The sequence below is a fragment of the Bos grunniens genome, chromosome 29, assembly GCF_055505025.1.
Source record: "Bos grunniens cultivar Pamir isolate PY7600 chromosome 29, Bosgru_T2T1.0, whole genome shotgun sequence".
NCBI lineage: Eukaryota > Metazoa > Chordata > Mammalia > Artiodactyla > Bovidae > Bos > Bos grunniens.
In genome coordinates, this window is record NC_141193.1 from 8,480,954 (window position 1) to 8,498,840 (window position 17,887).

The 17,887-nt window shown below is 55.2% G+C and overlaps 1 protein-coding gene across 3 annotated transcripts; it reads right to left on the reverse strand.

Annotated features, from left to right (window-relative positions):
- Positions 1-2,326: 2,326 nt before the first annotated feature.
- Positions 2,327-16,187, reverse strand: RPS6KA4 (ribosomal protein S6 kinase A4). Of its 3 annotated transcripts, none has more exons than XM_086384353.1 (17): positions 16,060-16,187; positions 15,884-15,955; positions 14,990-15,208; positions 14,798-14,913; positions 13,890-13,997; positions 13,603-13,683; positions 13,426-13,529; positions 13,182-13,285; positions 10,280-10,444; positions 7,172-7,300; positions 6,877-7,010; positions 6,702-6,795; positions 4,568-4,741; positions 4,293-4,487; positions 3,861-4,020; positions 3,513-3,676; positions 2,327-3,260 (listed from the first exon to the last, which is right to left on the reverse strand). In XM_086384353.1, the coding sequence occupies exons 10-17, from the start codon at positions 7,247-7,249 to the stop codon at positions 3,066-3,068; spliced, it is 1,194 nt and encodes a 397-aa protein (XP_086240479.1). In that variant the 5' UTR covers positions 7,250-7,300; positions 10,280-10,444; positions 13,182-13,285; positions 13,426-13,529; positions 13,603-13,683; positions 13,890-13,997; positions 14,798-14,913; positions 14,990-15,208; positions 15,884-15,955; positions 16,060-16,187; the 3' UTR covers positions 2,327-3,065. The 3 variants fall into 3 exon arrangements, with proteins under 3 accessions (XP_086240479.1, XP_086240477.1, XP_086240478.1); XM_086384351.1 differs by having other exon boundaries at positions 13,182-13,332; XM_086384352.1 differs by lacking the exon at positions 15,884-15,955 and having other exon boundaries at positions 13,182-13,332.
- Positions 16,188-17,887: the final 1,700 nt, after the last annotated feature.

Here is a 17,887-nt window from a genome sequence, read left to right on the forward strand (position 1 = left end):
ACAGAACAGAAAGCTGAGATTGGGAAACCAAGTCCTGATCATATGTTTACATCCCGATCAGTTCAATCCCTGAGTCGGGAAGATCCCCTGGAGGAAGGCACAGCAACCCACTCTGGTATCTTTGCCTGACAATCCCATGGACAGAGGAGCCTGGCAGGTTACAGTGTGTGAGGCTGCAGAGTCAGAGAGGACTAAGCAACTAACATGCTCACTTTCACTTTTTCATTTCAGGCCTTGCCTGAAGCTACCCCTGGATTGTGTAGCTCAAAAAGCCTAAAAATCCTGTTCTGCTGAAGCAAGTTTAGGTTGGGTTTTCCTCTACTTACAACCAGGAGAATCCTAAATGATACACAGCAGAGCTGTCAGATAAACACCTAAAATGACTGTTTGACCCTCATGTCAAAAGCCAAGAACAGACATACAGATGGCAACAAACACATGAAAACATGCTCAACATTGCTTCTTATTGTTCAGTCACTAAGTCATGTCCAGCTCATTGCAATCCCATGGACTGCAGCACGCCAGACCTCCCTGTCCTTCACTATCTCCTGGAGTTTGCTCAAACTCAGGTCCTTTGAGTCGGTGATACCATCCAACCATCTCATCCTCTGTCCCCTCCTTCTCCTCTTGCCCTCGGTCTTTCCCAACATCGGTATCTTTTCCAATGAGTCAGCTCTTCATATCAGGTGGCCAAAGTATTGGAGCTTCAGCTTCAGCATCAGTTGTTCTAATGAATATTCAGGGTTGATTTCCTTTAGGACTGACTGGTTTGATCTCCTTGGTGTCCAAGGGAGAACTGCAAGTCAAAACTATAATGAGGTATCAAAATAAATGCTGGAGAAGATGTGGAAAAAGGGGAAACTTCTTGCACTGTTGGTGGGAAAACCACTACGGAGAACAGTATGGAGATTCCCTTAAAAAAAAAAACTAGGAATAAAACTACCATATGACCCAGCAATCCCACTTGGGCATATGCCCTGAGAAAAACATAATTCAGAAAGTCACATGTATGCCAGTGTTCACTGTAGCACTATTTACAACAGTCAGGATATGGAAGCAACCCAGAAGTTTATCAACAGATGAATGCATAAAGAAATTGTGGTACATATATACCATGGAGTAGTACTCAGTCATAAAAAGGAACAAAACTGAGTCAGTTGTAGAGAGGTGGATGGAGCTAGGGTCTGACATACAGCGTGAAGTCAGAAAAATATCGTATAGTAATGCATATATATGGAGTCTAGTAATGCATATACATGGAGTCTAGAAAAGCGGTACTGATGAACCTATTTGCAGGGCGGGAATAGAGATGCAGATGTGACAGCAGACCTGTGGACAGTGGGGGAGGGAGAGGGTGGGACAAACTGAGAAAGGAGCATTGACATCTATACACCACCACATGTAAAGCAGACAGCTAGTGGGAAGCTGCTCTATAACACAGGGAGCTCAGCTCAGTGCTCTGGGATGACCTAGTGGGGTGGGATGTTGAAAGGGTAGGAGAGAGGCTCAAGAGGGAGGGGATATACATATACAGATGGTGACTGCAGCCATGAAATTAAAAGACGCTTACTCCTTGGAAGGAAAGTTATGACCAACCTAGACAGCATTGAAAAGCAGAGACATTACTTTGCCAACAAAGGTTCGTCTAGTCAAGACTATGGTTTTTCCTGTGGTCATGTATGGATGTGAGAGTTGGACTGTGAAGAAGGCTGAGCACTGAAGAATTGATGCTTTTGAACTGTGGTGTCGGAGAAGACTCTTGAGAGTCCCTTGGACTGCACGGAGATCCAACCAGTCCATTCTGAAGGAGATCAGCCCTGGGATTTCTTTGGAAGGAATGATGCTGAAGCTGAAACTCCAGTACTTTGGCCACCTCATGCGAAGAGTTGACTCATTGGAAAAGACTCTGATGCTGGGAGGGATTGGGGGCAGAAGGAGAAGGGGACGACAGAGGATGAGATGGCTGGATGGCATCACTGACTCGATGGACGTGAGTCTCAGTGAACTCCGGGAGTTGGTGATGGACAGGGAGGCCTGGCGTGCTGTGATTCATGGGGTCGCAAAGAGTCGGACACGACTGAGCGACTGATCTGATCTGATCTGATGGTTGGTTCACGCTGTTGTACAGAGAAACCAGCACAAATTGTAAAGCAATTATCCTCCAAATAAAAATAAATTTAAAGAACACCAAGGACAAAGGGTATCATATTATCCAGAAGGGTCTGCTCTGTCCCTCCACTTTGAGGCCCAAGGGCCAACGCCTGGAAGTGAACCCCAAGACCTCTGCCCCCACACCCCCCACACATACACACACAAATGCCACACAGCACTGAGTAGACTTTTATTTTAAAGTCAAAGGCACAGCCTGGATGGGCGGAGGCAGTGACTATGGAAGCCCAGCCCAGACCCCCAAGGCCCCACCCCCCAGCTAGGGGCAGCTGTGCCAAAGGGGAGGGGACAGATGAGAAGGGGGCCGCCCCTTTTAGGGGAGGTCGCCTACCTCCTAACTTAGCCCCAGTAGGGGGAGCAGGTGACATAAAGTGAGGCAGAAATGCTTCAGGGGGTCCCCCAGGGCCTCTCGCTGAGCGCCCGCCCCAACACAGGTCTTTGGCGGACGTAATTGCACAGACAGTCCATAAAGTGACAGCTTGAGAGGTGCCCCCTCCCAAGAGCAGGTCCTCAGGGGAGGGCAGGGGAGAGGTCCCAGTTTCTCCCTGTGGCAACTCAGTGCTTAGAAATGGAGGAGCCCTTCCCAACCGGGGCAGCCCCTTGGGTAGAAGGGCCTTCCACCAGATGAGGCAGTATCTTGGCAGAGGGCCCCACACCCCACTCCCCAGCAGGCCCCCTCCTTCCCTGCATCTCTAACTCTAACCTGGTAAGACATTTTTTAAAAAAGAATTCTCTGCTTATAAAAATACTTCTGCTCTGTCTGGGGGTAGGGAGGGGGAAAGGGGGGGAGAAGGGTAACAGTCCTGGGGAGGGGGGCGGCGCCGATGCAGGAGGCAGTGAGCCGGCCTCCTAGATCACAGACACGACGGGGGAGGCGGGAGTCACAGGGGCAGGGGCTAGGAGGGGGGTAGGGGGCCATTGGCTCGTCGGGGGGTTCCCTTGGCGGCCGGGGCCCGGCCGGGGGTGGCGGGCGCTGGGGAGACGCGGCGGGATGTGGCGGCGCTCCGTAATTTCTGTTTCCGCCGCTTGGCCAGCGGCGCGTTTTCCACGCTCTTCAGGAAGAAACCCTCGCGTTTGCCCCGGTTGAACGCCTGGCGGAAAGGAAAGGGTGAGTGAGTCCCACGGGCCCGGCCTCGACTTCCAGATCCCGGCTTTGGCCCCATCCCAGGCCCTCCTTCCCATCCCACTAGGTCAGGGCCAACAGGTCTTTTGCCTCCACAACCTCTAAGAAGCTCAGGGCCCCGGCAGGTCACGGGTCTGGACTCCGCGGAACTCAACCTGGCAGGACTCCGGGGAGTCGCCTCCCAGAGGCCCCGCCCCCAGGCTTAGGCCCCGCCCCTCACCATGAAGGTGGCGTTGAGCCCGGAGCGCACAGCGGACCCCGAGGACTCCAGCACGTCCGGTGTCCGCAGCGGAGGCGAAGAGCGCGCGCTGCCGTCCTGCAGCCACGAGCTGCCCCGCAGCCCCTCGAGCTTCAGCCGCTTGGCGGGATCCACAGTCAGGAGCCCTGGAGGCGGGGCGGGGCAGCGTTGGCGGGCCACGTGTAGAGGGTACACCCCAGAGAGGGCAGCCCCACTCTCCTCCCCGACAAGCCCCCCACCTGGACACCAAACCCGGGGGCACTCCTTGCCCCATCAAGACCCCATGGCCTCCCCCTCCCCAACCATAACCTATGACCTCCGGCTCCGCACCTCGGACCAGCTCCTTGGCTTCCTCAGACACGCCTTCCCAGGCCTCTCCGTCAAGAGAGAAGCGCCCCTCGCGGATCTTGCACATGATCTCCGCGGCCTGGCTCTGCCCGCCTTGGCCTGAGGCCCCCTGGAAGGGGACCTGGCCCGACAGCATCATGTACTAGGGGTGGGGGTGGGAGGGACAGGTGAAAAGTGAGACCAGCCCAGACTAGGGGCCAATGGAGGCCAGGAGACTGATTCAACCCACCACAGGACCATGCACTCTCTCCAAGAGGCTAACTCCTGAGGCCCATGGGTGATGAACTCTACCCCTCAAACTAGGGTGCTCAGACCCCAGCACCAGAGCGACCCCGCCTATGTATCAGGACATCTTATCCCAGCCTCAGACCAAATCCTGCCCCTGACATCCCCTCAGAGACGCCATCCCCATACCAGAATAACGCCGAGGCTCCAGAGGTCGCAGGACTCGTCGTAACCCTGCTGGGCCAGCAGCTCGGGGGCTGCGTACTGCAGCGTGAAGCAGGGCGTCTGCATGGGCCCCGCGGGGCTCTGCGGGCGCAGGCGCGCGAACCCGAAGTCGATGATCTTCACTGGGGCCCCAGGCGTGTCATCGGCGTACAGGATGTTCTACGAGGGCGGCGAGGCGGCCGTCAGAACCCGGCTTTCCGCGCCGAGGCCCTCCCGATGCGCTGAGGCCCCGCGCTCACCTCGGGCTTCAGGTCGCGATGCACTACGCCCGCCTCCTCGTGCATGAAGCTCACGGCCGACACGAGGCTGCGCAGGATCTGGCTCGCCTCGGACTCGCTGAAGTGCCGCTTCTTGCGGATGTGCTCCAGCAGCTCCCCGCCCTGCAGCAGCTCCAGGACCAGGTACGTGTGCAGCTGCGGGCAGCGCGACGGTCCGGGTCACCGCCTACCGAGACCCCGCCCACCCGCCGCATCCTGCCCCGAGGTCACCATCGAGCCCCGCCCCCAGTTTCAGGCGCCTTCCACATTCAACCCTGACCTCAAGACTACCACCACCGCCCCCTACCCGCCTCCGTAAGAACCACCTTAGGACTCGCTTGCGGTTCTACCCCGTACTGTTTTCCTTCCCAGGTGGCGCTAGTGGTAAACAACCCGCCTGCCAATGCAAGGTTTGGCGGGTTGGATCCCTGGGTGAGGAAGATCCCCTGGAGGAGGGCATGGCAATGCACTCCAGTATTCTTGGGCCTGGAGAATCTTATGGACAGAGGACGTGGTGGGCTTTGGTCCACAGGGTCGCAAAGAGTTGGACATGACTGAAACGACTTAGCAGCAGCAGCAGTCCCTTTGGCCACCTTAAAGTTCAGTTCAGTCCCTCAGTCGTGTCCGACTCTTTGCAACCCCATGGACTGCAGCACTGCCAGGCTTCCCTGTCCATTACCAACTCCTGCAGTCTGCTCAAACTCATGTCCATCAAGTCAATGATGCCATCCAACCTTCTCATCCTCTGTCGTCCCCTTCTCCCCTTGCCTTCAATCTTTCCCAGCATCAGGGTCTTTTCCAATGAGTCAGTTCTTTGAATCAAGTAGCCAAAGGATTGGAACTTCAGCTTCAGCATCAGTCTTTCCAATGAATATTCAGGACTGATTTCCTTTAGGATTGACAAGTTTGATCTCCTTGCAGTCCAAGGGACACTCAAGAGTCTTCTCCAACACCATAGTTCAAAAGCATCAACTCTTCGGCGCTCAGCTTTCTTTATAGTCCAACTCTCACATCCATACATGACTACTGGAAAAACCATATCTTTGACTAGATGGTCCTTTGTCGGCAAAGTAACATCTGCTTTTTAATATGCTGTCTAGGTTTGTCATAGCTTTTCTTCCAAGGAGCAAGCGTCTGTTAATTTCATGGCTGCAGTCACCATCTGCAGTGATTTTGGAGCCCAAGAAAATAAAGTCTGTCACTGTTTCCATTGTTTCCCCATCTATGTGCCATGAAGTGATGGGACCCGATGCCATTATCTTCATTTTTTGAATGTTGAGTTTTAAGCCTGCTTTTTTAAACTCTCCTCTTTCACTTTCATCAAGAGGCTTCTCAGTTTTTTGCTTTCTGCCATAAGGGTGGTGTCATCTGCATATCTGAGGTTATTGATATTTTTCCCAGAAATCTTGATGCCAGCTTGTGCTTCATCCAGCCCGCATTTTGCATAATGTACTCTGCATATAAGTTAAATAAACAGGGTGATAATATATAGCTTTGATGTACTCGTTTCCCAATTTGGAACCAGTCCGTTGTTCCATGTTCGATTCTAACTGTTGTTTCTTGACCTGCATACAGATTTCTCAGGAGGCAGGTTAAGGTGGTTTGGTACTCCCATGTCTTTAAGAATTTTCCACAGTTTGTTGTGATCCACACAACAAACTGTTGTGGCCACCTTAAAACCCACTGGCAAAAATCGTCCCCCTGCCCTGTTCCTTTGTCCATTCCCATATCCACCTTCAAGTCCTCAGGCCCTCCTAGTTGCTTAGTCCCTCTGGTATGCCCTCTTCCAGGGGATCTTCCCAACCCAGGAATCAAACCCAGGTCTCCTACATTGCAGGCGGATTCTTTACCGTTTGAGCCACCAAGGAAGCCCAAGAGCGCTGGAGTAGTCTATCCCTTCTCCAAGGAAACTTCCCGACCCAGGAATCTCTTGAATTGCAGGCGGTTTCTTTACATGCTGAGCTACCATAATCCCGCCTCCCTCACCTCCAGGTCCTCAGGCCCCTCCCACTGCGCGCTCAGGCCCCGCCTCCTGTCCGCCTCCCCGCCCCCTCCCTGCCCTCCTCGGGCAGCCTCCAGCGCCCCTGCGCTCCGCCCCAGCCCAGGAAGGCGTCACCTGGTCGTGATGCACTTCGTGCAGCTTCACCACGTTGGGATGCGACTGGCACAGCCGCAGGGCAGCCACTTCGCGCTGCGTGTTCTCCTCCAGCCTGGGGGCAGGGCAGGCAGGGTCAGAACAGCCGACCTCCGGCCCCACCCTCCCCGAGTCTGCCCGCCCCGGGCCCGCCCACCTGCGACTGAGGATCTTGACAGCGAACTCTTCGCCGCTCTGTAGCTGTCGGCAGCGGCGGCACACGGAGAAACTACCCTGGCCCAACGCGGGTTCCCGCAGGTCCAGTTCGTACTGCTGGAAGAAGGGCGAGTCCTGGGGGTGCAAGAGAAGCGTCAGAGGTCCTAGCAGGAGCCTTGCGGCTATGCCACGCCCCACCTCGGAGAGGCTCTGGGCCTCACCGAAGCCACCATGTGCGCTGATGAAGACAGGTCTGGAGTCCCCACGCCCACTTCTCCCACCCTGGCCCAATCCACCTGCATCATGACGCTCCTGGCCAACGCCGCCGGGCCGGGCCGGTCTCCAGCGCCAGACGCTTCCAGCACATCGGTCATCACCGCGTTGTTGCGGTCAAACAAGATGGATGGCGCCACGAAGGAGTAACCCTGGTGGAGGAGGGGGTTGTCAGGGCTGGATGGGCATCCGGGGGCTGGAGGTGCAGAAGGAGCCCCTGAAGGCCCAGACCCAGCCGGAAGGGCAGGGGGCAGAGGAAAGACCCTGCAGTAGGAGTTGAGGGTGTTGCTTTTGCACCCCGGTGTACACAGGCTGTTGTGGACATTTTTATTCCACCTTGGTCTGTGATCCCTTGGAACCATGTCTATCCCCTCAGCAGTCTGGGACTCCACCTTTCTCGTCACAGTGGTCCCCCAAGTGCCAAGGCCATCATCTGGCACAACGTAGTGGCCCAGAATATAATGGGCTGAACGAATAAAAGAATTGTGGCCTGGTGTCACACATGCTTAGCTTAGGAAAATTCAGCTCTACCCAACTCAGGACAAAAAGTCTTTATTACTTTCAAATCAAACTTTGGCCTCCTCTGCAAGGGGGTGCTACTGAGGAAATGTAAAGAGAAACCAAAGTTAATTTTTTTGCCTTTCCTAAGGATCCATGTCCTGGCAATTCAAGGAATTCTCAAGGGTAATTTTAAGGATGTGTTGTTTTCTCCTAAAAACGCAGCGCCACTGTATGCAGTGCTAACTAGGATGCACACAGGTGGGATTTTTGTCTGTTAAGTTTGTTGATATGTCCCCAGTACCCAAGTCAGTGCCTGGCACGTTGAAGGCACTCAATACATATTTTTGAATCATTAAATGAATGAATGAAAGTAACCATTGATTCACAAGAAAACTTGCTCATTAGGACTGTGAGATCAAAGATAGATCCCAGTAGATCGAGGGATATTCAAGCACAGAGCTGTCACTTGTGAGAGCTTCACAGAGGGGACCGATCCACCCATAGTTGATACTGGCCTATTATTTACTATTTATGGACCGAATCCTACCCAGCCATGACCCCAAGCTGGACTTAGGGACGCAGAAATTAAACACATAGTCCCTGCCCTCTGAGAGTTTCAGACCAGGCGAGGTGGTCTCCGTCAGTGTCAGTATACAACCTGACAAACTGCTCAGAAGGAGGTTTTGTCTTCAGAGGGCTGGTGCACAAGAAAAGGGCAACCCAGGGCCAGAGGAGCAGCGAAGTCTTCACACAGGGCAGCGCTGGACAACAAGGCTTGACTTTTGCCAGGTGGGCAACTGTAGGGAAAGAACTCCAGGTGGGGGAAACTGCATGTGCAAAGGAACAGAAGTATGTTCTGGAACCTCTGAGAAGTTCCAAGGTGCTGGAGCACCAGGTGAAATAACAGAGAGTACTGAGCAAAGACCACATCATATACAAATGAACTGATTTACACAACAGAAGCAGGCTCACAGACTTAGTGAATGAACTTCTGATTACCAGCGGGGAAGGGTGGCAAAAAGGGATAGTTAGGGAAAACCAGACACAGAACAACGGACTGGTTCAAAACTGAGAAAGGAGTACGTCAAGGCTGTATATTGTTACCCTGTTTATTTATATGTAGAGTACATCATGCAAAATGCCAGGCTGGATGAATCAAAAGCTGGAATCAAGATTACATGGCGAAATATCAACAACGTCAGATATGCAGATGATACCACCCTAATGGCAGAAAGAAAAGAGGAACTAAAGAGCCGCTTGATGAAGGTAAAAGAGGAGAATGAAAAAACTGGCTTAAAACTCAACATTCAGAAAACTAAGATCATGGCATCTGGTCCCATCACTTCATGGAAAATAAATGGGGAAAATATGGAAACAGTGGCAGATTTCATTTTCTTGAGCTCCAAAATCACTGCAGATGGTGACTGCAGCCATGAAATTAACAGACGCCTGCTCCTTGGAAGAAAACCTATGACAAACCTAGACAGTGTATTAAAAGCAGAGACATCACTTTGCCCACAAAGGTCCATATAGTCAGCTATGGTTTTTCCAACAGTCATGTACGGATGTGAGAGTTGGACCATAAGGAAGGCTGAGCGCCAAAGAATTGATACTTTCAAACTGTGGTGCTGGAGAAGACTCTTGAGAGTCCCTTGGACAGCAGGGAGATCAAAACCAGTCAATCCTAAAGAAAATTCATTGGCAGGACTGATGCTGGAGCTGAAGCTCCAATACTTTGGGTACCTGATGCAAAGAGCTGACTTGTTAGAAAAGACCCTGATGCTGAGAAAGATTGAAGGCAGAGGAGAAGGGGGCAACAGAGGATGAGATGGCTGAAAGGCATCACCAACTCAATGGACATGAGTTTGAGCAAACTCCAAGAGATAGTGGAGGACAGGTAAGCCTGGTGTGTTGCAGCCCAGCGTCAGACACGATTTAGCAACTGAGCAACAACAAGGGAGTTTGAAATTGACATGTATATACTGCTATATTTAAAACGGATAACCAACAAGGACCTACTGTATAGCACAGGGAACTCTGCTCAATGTTAGGTGGCAGCCTGGATGGGAGGGGAGTTTGGGGGAGAATGGATACAGGCATATGTATGGCTGAGTCCCTTTGCTGTCCACCTGAAACAATCACAACATTGTTATTTGGCTATATTCCAATATAAAAGAAAAGAAAAAGTAAAAAAAAAAAAAAAGACCACATCATGCAAGGCCTTGCATACCAAGCAAAGGAGCTTGGACTTGTCCAACAGGCCTAAGCTTCTAAAACTGGGTGGAGGGGGCCTGTGTCCCCAGGAATGTGATATGGTATGCCACAGTATAAACAAAGCATCTCTTCCTAGGTGTCCCCTTAAAACAACGGTTTTACCTAACAATAAAGAGAGATGATGGAGAAGGGAAATCGACATGAAATTTCAAGATAAACCAGAAATTCAAAGACGTGTCCTGCCAAGGCAGCCTCAATGACTGACAATTCCAAGTTCATCATGAATGGAGAGGAAGGGAGATGCTGAGTCCCCCTCAGGACACAGGGCTATGTAATGTCCAGAGGTCAGCTGGGGCTGAGGCTTGCAACAGCACCCCACTTCCCCTGCATCTGTGGTTCCATGAGCTCTCACTCACCTGGAAGATGCGAGGGTCCCCAGGTGGGGGGCTGCCAGGGGGTGAGTAGACAGGCTCCAGTCGGGTAAATTCTTCTGCAAAGTTGCCCACATCCAGCTCTGAGCGGATCTGGGGTCGGAACGGGGCTGGAATCTTCCTAGCAGCCAGAGCAGCCCAGTCCAGACCCTGGAGAAAAGGAATGAAAGATAAGGGATCAAAGGGCAGGAAGTGGAAACACTGTCCACTCGGGCCACCCTCACTGGGCAGCTTCTCAGTGAGGCAAAGGTCTCGCCTTTGCAGTTGTGTGCAAAGCTGTTCTTCCTGCCTCCCCAGCTTCTGTTTCCCTTCCTCTGATAACAGGATCCCTGTTTCCCTTAGAGAACCACCCCTCCACCGCACTCAGCCAATTCTGGGACTTTTAATAGAACTGGTATGCAAAAAAAAAAAAAAATCTCTTTCTTCTACTGGACTTAAATCTGGGAGGATATGAGTCTGGAACTGCTGGGGCCCCCTCAGTGTCTAGTGATGAAATGCCCAGGCAGAAAAGCAGAAGCAGGAGACAAAGTAAGAAATTCCTAGTAACATAGACTCAGCACCTGGATCCAGCCTTGCCTGAAGTCAGACTGTTTTCCCTGACTTTTCATTTATGGTAGCTAAAACATTGCTTTTTATGTTTAAACTAGTGTGGCATAGCTTGTTCTTGTTGCCTGTCCAACACCCATTCTCTCTGTCATACTTAGCACTATAGCCCCCATTTTATTTCAGGAACCAATGTACAAACTAAAAAATAGTATTTTACAAACTTCCTTGCAGTTAGCAGTGACCAATTACTTGTAAGCAAAAATTATGAGGGAGAAATCCAGAGAAAGAGCCTGAAGAGGAGGGTGAGCAGTTGTTAAGTACCCTTTTTGCCCTTCCCTCCTTCTTCCTCATGCTTCCCACCTGGAGAGCAACCTAGACAGCAAGAGGTCTGGCAGTCATTTTGATACCAGGAGGCATCCGTGGGAATGCAGGCTGTAGCTGTTAGCTGCTCAGGCACGTCAAACTCTTGTGACCCCACGGACTATAGCCCACTCGGCTCCTCTATCCATGGGATTCTCCAGGCAAAAATACTGGAGTGGATTGCCATGCCCTCCTCCAGGGGATCTTTCTGACCTAGGGATCGAACCCACATCTCTTGTCTCCTGCATTGGCAGATGGGCTCTTTACCACTAGCACCGCCTGGAAAGCCCTGGGAATGGAGGCTATGTGCTAAAAATGAAGGAGCATTTAAAAAGAAAAAATCAAGCTTGGCTCCTTGAAGACACCACAGCAGCCCTAGACAGATGACCTCTGGATTTCTTTTATGTAGATAGATAGACAGACAGACAGATAGATCTCTTTTTTAGACTACCATTCATTCCAGTCTCTGTTCTTAGAAGCCAGACTCTATTCCACAGATATAACCATCTTCAGTGCACTTTTGGTCACATGCAGCCTAGAGGCGTGGCTTGGGCTTAAAGGCCCCAGTTCTGGCACCAGGGACTTCAGAATCGCTATCAGCAAAGAGATTGTCTTGAGAGAAGAGGAAATAGCATCAAGCCTCAAAGACCTTGGGGGATGCGGGCGCTCTCTAGTCTGACAACTGGTTCACCTGCTCCCAAGCACCCAGGGACCAGGATGCACTCAGGGTGGGCTGAGGAATTCACTGAGGGACACTGACACTGCTCAGTCACTCTGCCCATAACGGAACATCTTCACCACAGAGGCTTAAGACTCCTGTCTGAGAAAGCTTCTTTGAGGGCCCTTCCAGGCAAAACTTGCTGGGAAGATTCAAGGAGGTGATATTCATAGCAAGGGTAACTGGGTGCCCAGCCCACAGTAAGTGCCCATAAATGGATGCTTTTGTTACTACATTGGACAAGGCAAATTTAATACCCACGTGTAAACAGAACATGACACTTCAGAGCATGGGCCTTCAGGCCACCTAGACCTGAGCTGTATCACTTCGCTCAGTGATCTTGGGCAAATTACCTAACCTCTCTGACCATGGACTGCATAGTCCATGAGGTCACAAAGAGTCAGACACAACTGAGCAACTTTCACTTTTTCTGAACCTGTTTCCTCATCTGTGAAAATAAGGATAATTAGGTTGGTTCTGAGGCTTACATGAAATTATGCAAGCAAGGGGCCAAGATACATTCACTGTTACAGGGTCCTGCTAGGCAACGGGGGCTTCCCAGGTGGCTCAGTGGTAAAGAATACGCCTGCTAATGCAGGAGACATGGGTTCAATCCTGGAGTAGGAAATGTCAGCCCACTCCCATGGACAGAGATCCCCTGGCTACAGTCCAGGGGATCGCAAAGAGTTGGACATGACTGAGCAACTGAGCATGCACACATGCTGTGCAATGACTCGCCATACACAGTGTCCAAACCAGCGAGGTCTCACAAGGACAGAATTCACTCTGCACTGCACCCTAACCTGCATGCAAGTTGCTTAGGACAGATCCCACGTGGCTGATTCAGTCACGTCCATCTGAAGTACAGGCATACAGAATGTACAGGTACAAAGACCAAAACCCTGAGTGGATGCTAACAGTCACGAGACTGGGCCCGACAGCAGACCTGGGGTCTGTTCCCAGCTCTACATTTTTACTGTGTGATCTCTGGCAGATCACCATGCCTCTCTGAATTGTCCAATGAAGAGTCCATTCTCAAGTCCCTGCCAGCCCTGCCAGGCAATGAACCTAGAATTCTTTCCCATGAGAGCAAATTTAAATAGAGATGAATGAGAAGACAAGCCTGCTTTCTTTACCTGCAAAGTTTTCTAAATCAAGTGAAACTGGCCAGTCTCAGACCATCCCTCCAGTGTCCCCCAACCCAGAGCAGTAGCCCAGCCCCGGTGTGTGCAGAGAGCTATGGGGGTGAGTCAGGAGCCTCACCTGGAAGAAGGGGTGGTCCTTAACTTCCTGTGCCCCCTGGGGTCCTGCACCCAGTCGCTTCCTGGGGTCCTTGCAAAGTAGCCGCTGCAGTAGGTCCTGTGCCACTGGCCCGATCCGGGGGGGGAAGGGAGGGGAGCACTTCAGGATCCGTCTGGGAGGATTGGGGGGGGCGTCAGGGGCAGCAAGCCCCCCCTCCAGCCCTGCCCAGGCTCCTCGGCCGCCCTCTGCTTCCAGCCCTGCTCACCGAGACACCTCTGCCTGCGTGTTCCTCTCGCCCTCCAGGGTGAAGGGTGAGGCCCCCGTCAGCAGCTCGAAAAGCAGGATGCCAAGGCTCCACCAGTCCACAGCCTGCCGGGCACAGCCAGGGTGAGAGCCTGCAGCCACCCCCGCCTCACCCCACCCCACTCCAGGGCCAACCCACCTTGCCATGGCCCGACTTGCTGCGGATGATTTCAGGGGCCATGTACTCAATGGTGCCACAGAAGGAAAAGGTCCGCTCTTTCTGGAAGGACAAGAGGACCCATTTGGACACCCAGCCGCCCCCACCCCCACCCCACGGCCCAGAGTAAGACTCGCTGGACTTGTGAGAGTCGGAGCAGTGGGAACTTCCTGAAGGCAGAGCTACTGCAGAGCCAGGCGTGGAGCTGGAGCCGGGATGGGAAGGCCTGTGTAGGGGGGTTCAGGAGGCTGAGACCATCCTTCACTCACCTCCTCTGTCAGGAACTCCTTGCTAAGCCCAAAGTCAGTGAGGACAACGTGACCCTCGGAGTCCAGCAGCACATTCTCCAGCTTCAGATCTCGGTAGATGATGCCCAGCTGGCAGGAGGGAAGAGGGCGCTGAGGGTCCCTCCTCTGACACCCCCACCCCCAACTCCTACAGCTCCTGTTCTGTACCAGATCCCTGGGGCAGGGGACCTCCAGTGGGGTGGGGGGCAGGATGAGACTGGCCCATTGAACGGGAGAAGCCATTTAAGATACACCAGCATAGGGACTTCCCTGGTGGTCCAGTGGTTAAGAATCTGCCTGCCAATACAGGGGACATGGCTTCCAGCCCTGGTCCCAGAAGGTGCCACATGCCATGGAGAGCAACTAAGCCCGTGGGCCACAACTGCTGAGTCCGCAGCAAGAGAAGCCACTGCAATGAGAACCCCGAGCACCACAACAAAGAGTAGCCCCCGAGTGCAGCAACGAAGACCCAGCACAGCCATCAGTCAGTCAGTCAATTTCCAAAAAGCATGGAAGGGGTGGGGAAACACCACAGAGAGGCCCCTAGGAGGAAAGCTGTGTGAGGAGCCCCAAATCACAACAGCTCTGGGAACCAAGGCATGAGGTCTCCGTTTGAGGAAGTTCTGTGAACGTGGCCCCAGGAAGCAGCCTGTGAGAGTTCCCTGTGAGAGGAAAGCCCCCTCGAGGAGGCACCAGCGGAGGAGACCCCAGAAGGCAGCACCCGAGCCTTCCTCCCAGGAGGCTAGGGGACGTGGATCCAGTGCCGCCCCCCCGCCCCGACCCTGCGGCCACCCCCTTCCAGGAAGCCCAAGGCTGCCAGCTTCACAGGCCCCTCCAGGGCCAGGACCCGGTGCCCAGGGCCACCACCAGGTGGCCGGGTCCTCACCCACCTTGTGCAGGTGCTCCAGGGCCAGCACGATCTCGCCCCCATACACGCGCACCTCGGCCTCCCTGAAGTACTGGCGCTGGTAGAGGTGGGTGAACATTTCGCCGCCGTTCACATAGTCTGGGGGAGGTGGGAGTGGAAGCTGGGAAGCAGCCCCCATGGGTAGCCCCCCCACACACACAGGGCCTGCCCTTACCCAGGATGAGGTGCAGCTTGGCATCAGTCTGGAAGGCGTAGTGCAGCGTGACCAGGAAGGGTGCCTGGCGCACCAGCTCCAGCACCGAGCGCTCGGTGCGCGTGTGCTCCTGTGTCTTGGCACGCTGCACCAAGGCTGCCTTGCGCAGCACCTTCATGGCATACAGCTTGCCCGCGTCGTGCCCGCCTGCCTTCCGCACCAGGAACACCTTCCCGTAGGCTGTGGGGGCAGCGAGTGGGCGGAAGGTAGGCCATGAGCAGAAGGGCGGGTGCGAAGGTAGGGGGGTAGCGACGCCCACCCAGGAGGGTGTGCAAGGTGGGGGAAGGAGCTGGGGCGAGAGGCAGGTGTGCACAAAGCTGGCAGCGCTTTCTAAAGCAAAGATGTGCACACCCCCGGGAGGGTGCTCAGCAAACCTAGGGAGGGCATGTGCAAACCAGGCTGGGGGGGTACGCAACTCCCGGGAGGCCTGCAGCACAGGGTGGGGGCGGGGTGTGTGCAAACCTGGGGAAGGTATAGAGGATGCAAAGCCAGGGAGGGGGCGCAGAGGTGCGGGCAGACGGAAGGACAGTCAACCCCGAGGTGGGGAGTTTGCAAAGTGGAGGAAGACGGCTCTCATATCTCGCAAGGTGGGGAGAGCTGTGAAATCACACGGGTGGGCTGCAAGTCCCCAAGAGTGTTGGCCCCCCCGGGGAGGACCTTGCTCAATGTGGAGCAGCCCTGGAAGTGGGCATGCCAACCCCGGCAGGGCAGGGCCAAGCAGGCAAGGCGGGCTATGCCGGGAGAGGGTGGGGGGCATTGCTGGTGGCCTGGCCCAACCCAGGCGGGTGTGCCCGCGCGGCAGGCCCAGAGCACCCTGCGGGGGGAGGACACTTGCCGGTGGATAGGGGTCCTCACCTCCCGTGCCCAGCACCTTGAGCAGCTGGAAGTTCTCCACGCCTACCTTCTCCTCGTGCCCCGTCAGGTTGGCTGTGGGCACAGGGGGCAAATGAACCCAGCCAGTGCATGAACCCTCCCCGGCCGGCCTAGGCAGCCATCACCCAGCCAGCACCCCGGGCCACCCCCTGCCCCACCTTCGGTGATCTGCAGCTCCACGGCACAGCCCTCGTCCTCATCCTCGTCCCCCATGGCCGGCGGGTCGCTGGGGCCCGCGCGGCTCGGCTCCGGGGCGGGCGGCGCCGGTTACATGGCGGCTCCGGCCGGGGCGGGAGCTTCCTGGTGCCGCCTCCGGGGCCGAGGCGGGCGCCGGCGCCGCCTCCCGGCTCCCCGCCCCGCGCGGCCTGAGTCAGGCGCTGGAACGTGACAGCGCCCCGGCTGCGGGTGGGCGGGGGCGGCCCGTTCTCCCGCGGCGCAGGGGGCTGCCGCCAGGAGTGTGCGCTCTGGGACCCCGGGCGACCTTCCTGGGGACCTGGGAGTCCCCCTTGGGAGCTATGCCTGGGGTTTGTGGATAACTCGGAGCCTCTGTGGGGCGGACACTCCCCAGCCAGGTATCCGCCCCAGGGCGGTAAGTCCACCGCAGGCTGTGCCCCAAGGGGGTGGGAGGCCCACTCTAGTGCTACAGAGCCGCCTTCCTCACCGGGGTGCCAGCCCTAAGGGCAGCCAGGCAGCTCTGTCCAATTCTTAGCCACCAGTGAAAGTGAGGAACTTCATACAGGTCACAACCCTCTTGCCTGGTTCTTCTTGATCACTTCTTGACTGCAGCAGATAGGGGAGGGGATCTGTCAGTCCCCTTGACAGATGAGCAGCGTGAGGCCACAGGCCACCTCATCCAGCTCTGGCCTCCATAGCCCCAGCCCTGCACACCTCACTCAGTGTGTCTCTTTGCTCTTGGTGCTGGGCAGGCTAAGAGGGTCCCAGAAGCCACGTGGCCCAGCCCAGCTTCCTGTCTGTATTCCCTGCCGCAGCGAAGCCCTCTTCCTTGCGGACTTGCCTTTGCAGGGGAGGCCTGGCTCGGGGCAGGCACCCTGAGGGCCGGGCCTTGTCTCTGGGCTCCCCCTACCCATGAGGGTGCCTACAGGAGGCACTGAGAGGGAGCCCAGCCCGGCCTCCAGCAGGCATGGGCAGCCCGTTTTCTGACCGAATCTCTCTAGAGCAAGCAGACCTTTAAAAGCAACTCAGGGAACTCCCTGGTGGTCCAGTGGTTAGGGTGTGGTTCTGTCCCCCGTCGTCCCCAAGCCTGGTACAGAATGGATCCCAAAAAGGGATGTCGGAGCCACATAGGGGTGCCCTCCCCCCCATCAGGCTCAGCGCCCTTGGCCACCCGGTCCTCCAGAGCCTCATCTCCCTCCCTGACAGCTGACGGGCCACCAACGGTGGGGCGACCATCAGAGCCCCCACCCGGAGGCCCTATGGGAAGGGGGCTTCCAGCCGCTCAGCCCCCCTGGAGCCAGGGGCTGTCCACTCCCATGTCACCGACCTCAGAAACTCAGTCTGAGAGGAGGGCAGAGCAGCGGGTGACCCCCAACGGGAGGGTTGTGGAAACCCAGTGAGTCAGGCTACATAGGTCACCCTGGGGAGGCAGGCCTGGCCACCCCTCCCAGCTCTTGCCACCCCCGGATTCAGGCTGCCTCACCTCAGCCAGGCAGCCCCACCCTCCTCTGGGCAGCCCCAGGTGCCCTGACTCACGTCCTGCCGTCTTGTCACCCAGCCTAATTGCTCCCCTCCCCGGCGTCAGTCATCCGAGAGGCGCTGGTCAGAGACCCCGGCATCCCTCCCAGCTCCACAATAGCGCCTCCCCCACCCCAGGCTGTAAACTCTCTGGGGAGTGGCTCAGCCCCAAAGGGGTGGAGATGAGAGGATGAGGAGGCAGGAAGCAATAAAAGGAGAGAAGAGGGGACAGGGACAGGGTTGGGGCGGGCCCTCTGGGTATTTCACTGCCCCCACTCAGGAGCCCAGGCCCAG

Excerpts from the sequence above, each read along its gene's own strand:
- RPS6KA4 (XM_086384351.1), bottom strand. The coding sequence starts at position 16,114 with ATGGGGGACGAGGATGAGGACGAGGGCTGTGCCGTGGAGCTGCAGATC. Across the intron at positions 6,796-6,876 it reads GTCAAGATCCTCAGTCGCAG|GCTGGAGGAGAACACGCAGC; the intron begins GTGGGCGGGCCC and ends CCCTGCCCCCAG. Across the intron at positions 3,261-3,512 it reads GGCTCAACGCCACCTTCATG|GCGTTCAACCGGGGCAAACG; the intron begins GTGAGGGGCGGG and ends CCTTTCCGCCAG.